The 7,830-nt window shown below is 30.1% G+C and overlaps 1 protein-coding gene across 1 annotated transcript in view; it reads left to right on the forward strand.

Annotated features, from left to right (window-relative positions):
* LOC106465613 (synaptotagmin-4-like) overlaps window positions 1–7,830 on the forward strand; it is a 23,436-nt gene continuing 15,606 nt past the window's right edge. The window contains exons 1-2 of the mRNA XM_022393548.1: window positions 1–72; window positions 2,128–2,212. Coding sequence (XP_022249256.1) covers window positions 2,143–2,212 — 70 coding nt within the window. The 5' untranslated portion in view covers window positions 1–72; window positions 2,128–2,142. The remainder of the gene's footprint in view (window positions 73–2,127; window positions 2,213–7,830) is intronic.

Here is a 7,830-nt window from a genome sequence, read left to right on the forward strand (position 1 = left end):
TAAGTCAAGACTAGGAAGAAGAAGTAATACCAGGAACGAGGCAGACATGCCGGCGGCAACTGAGTTTTAAAGGTAACTCACGGGTGTGTAGTAAACGAAACGTAAATTTTTTGTAATGTTTTTATTATAATTTCGGGCTAGTTGTAGGGATAATGATATGTCAAATATTTAAATATATTATTCAAACTTAATAAATGATATGTATTTTCTTAAAACCTATTGATTATTCAAATTTCTTTTGCTCATAAATAAGAGTTAAAAATGTTTCCCTAGGAAAACATGAAAAAGGTTTCTCTAACAACTATGGTTAGTAATAATTAGGTATACAATCATAATAATTAATAGTATATAAATATCTCCAACTAATCCCTATTTAACCTAAATTCTCGCAAGGAACAAGTAGCTTAAAAATTATTTTTTAGCCTCCCAGCTGACTAGAGTAATCATATGTTGACCACAACTATATTTTGGGAGTTGACCACCATTTAACATTGAGTGATCAGTTTATCAATTGACTTTACCTACTTTTTAAAAAGTAATCAGAGGTACCTGAACTAGTGGCAATATTTCAGTGGTTTTGTAAATTTTCAACATATGGTACAAGTTTAATGAGAAGAAGATAACATTTTGGGGAACTTCAGTGAACAGAAGTTGACCTGTTGATGTGTAGTAAGAGGCTTTCTTATTGCTAGGATTGAACCACAGCCCAACTCATTTACACTGTTCACTAGGCTAACATTATGTAGATTGAGATTTTAAGTGTGAAATATAGTAATTTGATACTAAGAAGTTGTCATTTATCATATAAAATCGTTATCATATTTAGTGCTTTAACTGTTTTTCTGTTTCGGATTTCATATAGTTTGAATTTCTGTTCATCTGGAATCTTGTGTACATACAAGATGTGAGAGCACTGTCCTCTTCTATAAGTGTTTGTTTTTAAAAAACTTGCTGAAATTATAAACACGAATCTGAACATTGGTTTAGTTACTATAGTATCTCAGAATGCTCTCTTTACGGAGCAAGCGTACATGATTGTGTTAAGGATGAATTTCGGTAATTAGGTTCTATATTATAACTTATTATTGATATCAAACCTTAAATCTACAACGAATTTTTTACTTAGAAATATTAGCCCCTCTCCCCAAAAACAAAAAATAATTAAACACAAACATATTCATATCTCGGAAATCAAACGCGGTTACGATCAAGCTTATGACAATATATTAGTCTTTTAAACAAATTTATTTTAAACCTTTAGTTTGCACCTGTAAAACTGTCTTATTGTTCGTACCCTGGAGAATTGCAAACAAAACCGATGTACATAACAACTTTATATTTTTCGACAATGTTTGGATGTTTTTGATTCTAATAGTTATATCTCGAATTTTAACATTAATATTTTCTTGCTGGTATTATTTTCTCTGTTTGGAATGACTTTAAACAATAACAGGTTTATTGTGATTACGTATTCACATCACGGTTTATCAGCTTATGAAGTTTCTTCACACCCGAAAAGATAAAGGGTTGTGTTTTAAACCAAACAGCATTTTTGAAAGCACGAGTTTTATCAGTTGGCTTACATCTTTTCAAAACATTTTTTAAATAGCCATTAAAACCTGTAAGCTATATTAGTTTGAATGTATTTGATGGGGATTATTTGAATATTGTTCACTATAATTTCTTTAATTGTTAGGTTAGTTTAAGAGTTTCGAAAAAATATCTAAAAAATTGAAAGCATATTTAAATAACTTGAAAATTATACAAAAAACAATAACAATAACCGCAAGGAAGGAAGTGGTGTGGCAATAGGATATTTTGGTGTATTGCTACCTTTATAATGTATCTCCCTATAATGCTTACTATGTATGTCCTTCAAAATCAGTATCGTACTTCTTCGTCGCAATGTTGCACAAACACATGTGTGGGCGGTTGTCATGGTGATAGGATTACGCAGTTCTTTCAACGCATGCGTTTTGCGTTAGTTACTTTGTGCAAGACCCTCTGGCTTTGGGCTTGTCTATGTAGAAGAAAAGAGTTGTCGAGACAAAGATAGTGATTGAAAATTTCTGTCGAAGAGAGTAATGAGCTAAATTTATTGTTCTGTTTTAAATTTTCTATTTGTAGTCAGCGGCTAGTAACATGCCTCCCCAAGCTGCAGGAATAAATTCCATGTCTGAAGATGGCCCAGAAATTAAAGCCATTAAAGAAGGTAAGCAATGGTTCAAACAAGTCAAATAGTTACAATAACAAGTTCAGTTTTCTTTAATCCTGCTTTACATGCTTTAAATGTTACCGTGATCTGTGTCTAATATATCAAGTAATAAAATGCTGTATTTATTACATATGTTAAACATCACTAGATTTAAGTAATTAGTTTCGTGGAATTAACAAAAGATCTAAGATTTCTCTAATTTACATTTACTTTTTGAAATTGTAGTCCATGAGCTCTATTTAAGGTATTTTTGACACCGGAGTACTTAGACTTTCTAATAATATTAAAAATGATACAGCTTGAAATTATATGATATGTTATTCTCAACGTTTAAGGACGCCTTTTGTTATATTATAATTTGAAATTTATTTTTTAGTACCTAGTGGGTATTTCTCAATCATATTCCTGAAAATATCCTTTTTATAGCAATGACGAGTCTTAAATGTTTTATTAAAATGATTTTAACGATCAACTTTACAGTTCTGGTTTACTTCTTGAATATGTTCGTCTTAAGCTTTGTGGTCTATCATGTGATCACAGTAGATGCTAATGAGAAATAATTATTATTTGTTTTTTCGTTACTATAAATCGAACACTGATTGATACTCCCAGTAGAAGAAGAAAGGACCACCTTTCGAAAGCGCTCGGGTTATAGGGTTTTTATAGTTTTATAATCATTTTATGACTGTAGTATTCGCCCACGGAGTTTAATTCACCTTGCAACTTCTCATAAAAAGGCAGAAATACGAGCATAATATAAAATTAGTTTTCTATTTGGAATTTTGTAAATGTAATATAACTAGTATTTTTATAACTAATATCCATCCAATAAAGAAATATATCATGTGAAAAACTCCCTTATATTATCGCGTTTCTTTTGAAATAATTACAAAAACGAAGAATGATTGATTTCTAAAAAGTACCAGATTCCTGTTAACGGGTATTGAGGGGTGGAATTTTGACTTTCGGAAGATAACAGTTTAAGTGTTAATTGGATGGGACTAGAGGGGACAAATATCAATTCGTTGTGCAATCGAGACAGTCTTAAAATTATAGTAATTTCACCTTTAATAAACAAAAACACAATAGGCTCTGGATCTTTTGGTCCGGATAGATCTAGTGGAAATTAATAATTGAAAACTAACATGTCGATGCTAGTTTTATCGACAATATAATGTACAAACATATGTCAACCATTTAGGTAGGTTTTTCGTTATATGAAATTTGAATATCAAAGGATTATTGAGGAGAGCATTGCAAGTAGAGCGAAGATATGAATATAACAAAAATAAATATTTCAAGTTAAGTGTTTATGTTTTATGTAAATCACACTGTGACGAGAATCCACAATGTACTAACGTGTTCCAATAAAACGTTTAGGCACATACAGTCGAATTAAAATTAGCAACTAACATCCTATTTAAATAGATTAAACGAGGTCAGAATCAATTTTTTTCTCACCAAGCTGTGAAAGTGGGAGAAAATGTTATAGCATATTAAGTTGAAATCACGAGCTCAAACAATGACTTGAAAGTAGGAAAAATATCTTCTTTTGTATAAATTATTTTCAGGATTTTTGGCTGAAGGTCATCTATCTTTATCGATTAGCGCTAGCTCTACCAAGATGCAACACTTCAATCACACATGCACGTTTATCGATCGGGTACTGAGCCCGTATGACTCCGACCATTACATGGAAAGGGAAGTAAGGAAGAAAATGTAAAGGGATGGAAATGCTTGTTAACATACTAGCACTGTTTAAAATATTTTGTCTTCAACCTAATTATATATCAAAGAACTGCATTGAAAGTTTGGTGTACTTTGATTTTATTTTCGAAATTAAACTACTGCTCTATATAGGTTTCTATTAAGAACATAATTAATAATTAATATTCTGTACAAGTTCTATGCCATGGAAATACATTAAGAATATTACTTCTCTGTTTGATAATATACTTACTGATCTAGCTTTATGGATTTTTGTAATCAAGGTTTTTAACAATAAAAATGCCAACATGAAATCGGACTTGCATGTTCATAAGCCTAACCCGTATATGTAAATGGAATAACAGGTTGTATAATGCATCCAAAGTTAACTACCAGGATATAACAGACAAAACACGCAGTTTCAGCCACTTGTGAAACCGAACAAAAATCTTCATGTCATTCTAAAGTGCTTACTTGTAGACAGAAGTTTTAATCTGATAGTTACAGAAAGATGCGTCACCAGCTTGGCACGACAAAGAATAAATAAATCAAACATCACAATAATTAATATTGGGGTATCACATCTATAAGACAATATCCAAACCCCGATGTCAATCTTTTCAGCCTTTATGGGGGAAAAAAATCAATCAAATAAGGGTAGAAACTGAGTGCTTATACCCACAACATCTCAGCTTCTACTGCCTTTCACTGTCTATAGCCAGTTGTGGGAAGGCAGTTACCTTTAAATTTTTTAAATGTTAAAGTAGAAATGAATTGAACTAAAGCCACCCTCATATTTCTACTAATTAAACTCCCAACCTCCACCCTTACACAAATATATTAAATAGAACTATACATCTTACCTTAAAAGTTCTTATATAGTTCTAACTTTAAACCTACTCCCTTTCTCCTGAAGATTTATTCAAGTTTAACACGGGAACGCCGAAACAAGCCTAACTACTTGAAGTTTTGTCTCTTCGTCCCCGTCCCGTTTATACTGAATACATTTTCTAGAGAAGTTATCAGCTACTTATAAGCTAAAGTAACTAACTCCTTCTATACTTTATTTATAAGATATTTTCCTTAATCGATAGTTTAGTTTCTTAAATATTTTTATAAATATTAAAAAATAAAGTAATGTATTTCCTTAATTGCCTGTCTTTATTTTTTAATAAAACATTATCCAAAAAAATTATAGTTATTACGTACTATTAAAAACCGTTTTAGTTGAGATATAATAACACCTCTTAACATGATACACGGAATAACACTATTAGGTGTGGGTAGATCAAGAATGGGAAAATTAAATTATCTTCTTTTATCAAAAATAGTCAACTGCACTGGACCTTCTATAAAGTAATATCCAAATCTAAATAATTATCATGGACCTCATTATTATTATTACTTCTTTTTATTGTAAGTTCTGTTGGATATATTAGGTTTGGTGTAAAATTTATATTATTTATAGATATTAAATCATCTACGTAAGGGAAAGTGTAAAAGTATAAGTTAGGATTTAAACTCTGCTTCATAAATGAGTTTTTATAAAAGAACAGATACAGGTTGGTCATATTTGAAGAGATGTTCCTATTGGAATACTCACCGTTTGCTTATATACTTGTTCGTTAAAAAACAATATATCTGTAATAAATACAGAAATGGAGTACATTTTACATTGAATTATAGTAAATTTAAATTTGGTACAGTTATTTCATTATTTATAAAGTTATCAAACAAATCATTGAAAACCCTGATTAAATCTTCTAGGTCTATTTTAGTATACAATGTAGTAAAGTCATATGTAAAAATAGAACTGGCAGTTTTGAATCATTTAAGTTATTTAAACATTCCAAAACTGGAATGTTATTTTTAATAATTCAAAAATAATTATTCTGGCTATTTGAAGACTGCATTTTTATTCTTTGAAACAAGACATCTAGAATATTGTTAAGTACTATGGAAACAGATTTAATGATTGTATTAAAAGAATTAGTAATAAATCTGAACTTCACAGGATTTTTATGCAATTTTGGAATTGCATATAAAAATGGTAAATTTGTGCAAGAAAAGTTTGTATGGATATTCCATTTTTAATAGTATTCTTTAAATTAGTAATAACATTATTTTTCTTTAAAAGCACTTTAATAAAAGTACTTGAGGTATTAATTAAGTAAAATTTGTGCATATAAAAATCTAACATAATTTTGTGTTTAAAATTTATAAATTTGAAACTATCCATCAGCTTGTACAGAAGTGGGAGAAATATAGATATTGGGAAATCTCAAAAAGTCAATATACATATAGTGAAGGTATTATTTACAAATTAATAATTATTTTAAGTTGTGACGTAGAATCAACACCTAATAATGGAACTGCTAATATGCGAAGTGCACTTTAAGAACTGAAAATAGTTTGGAGAATATTAATTACTTAGTTCTAAGCTTGCTGTAATGTATAAGGAACAGTTTATCAATTCCTTAATGATAATATATTATACTTATGCATATATATAGGATTACATCGTACGCTTACTTACAGTAAACTAATTAGGGTCTATTTTTTATGGATTGTCTTAGGATATACTCATACACAAGTTAATAACTCTTTAATGAATTAAATGTGGTGTTCATATTGCTGTACTCGTGAATCTATGTTGCTAGCACTTCCCGCTTGCCAAATAATTAACTTTAACATACGTAAAACATTAGATTTAAGAGTTATATTTAAATTGCATATTTGAATAAGCTACAGAAGTACCTTAATTTATGAGTTTTCTGGCGCTAACGCCCCTTGTTAAAAAGAGGATACAAGATACTTAAATCGACAGACAGCTGAAAAGACTAACAACACTCAGCGGAAAAACATCCTAAATCAGAGCAATACTAAACTTTCAAATAGAATTCCTCTTATTATTACCTATTAGTTTAAACTCAGAAACGTTTCACAAATTCTGGAAAAACATATTCATCTCCTACAGCTCAACGATCGCCTTAAACAAATATTTCCTGAAGTTCCCGTTGTCTCCTTCCGAAAAAGCAGAACTCTAAAAGATATCCTTGTTCACACAAAAGTGAATTACATCCTACCCAAAAAGGTCGTCGTCCATGTAATATAACCTGCAAATTCATAAAAACCACTGACTCAATCAAAGAAACTTCAAATATCAAAAGAAATCACTTGTGAAACAAAAAACACCATTTACCTAATACATTGTAAAAAAATGGAATTACCAATACGTAGGACATAAACAAAAACTTAAAGTTTCAACACCCACAAATTTTCTATTAACGCAGAAAAAGATATCCCTCTTGCTCGGCACTTTAACCAACCCAGTCATTCCATCAACGATGTTACTCTCCTCTGCATTGAAACAGACTTTAAAACTAAAGCTGAGAAAGAGATAAAAAAAACTGACTGGATTGCTAATCTAAACACTGTTCAACCTTTCGGAATTAATCTAAATCGTGGAATCCGTGATCTCCGTTCATTGGTTTCATCTCTGTCAGAAAAATATTTTTTTTTATTCTTTGCTTATTCTTTTCGTGTAATGTGAACGCTGAGTTTCCTAAAAAGCTTACTAATTATTTGAGATAATTTTTCATACCTGTTTTTTTTTAGAAATTGATTAGCATAACATATCTTTTTCCATCAATCTCCAGGTGTCACCTATAGTTTACTTAAACACTTAAGTATAGTTTTAAATATACATATATTTAACCATATCTAAAGTACAATATCCCTAACACCTTTTCATATACACTCTCGCTATCGACTACATTGTACCGGAAATGAGATGCTTACAACAGTACATAGAGAAATAGACTAAATATTTTCTGGAAAACCGGATGACTTTCGTGACGTAACTAAACTCCCTTTATATATATATATATATATATATATATATATAT

Source organism: Limulus polyphemus, unplaced genomic scaffold, assembly GCF_000517525.1.
Source record: "Limulus polyphemus unplaced genomic scaffold, Limulus_polyphemus-2.1.2 Scaffold2000, whole genome shotgun sequence".
NCBI lineage: Eukaryota > Metazoa > Arthropoda > Merostomata > Xiphosura > Limulidae > Limulus > Limulus polyphemus.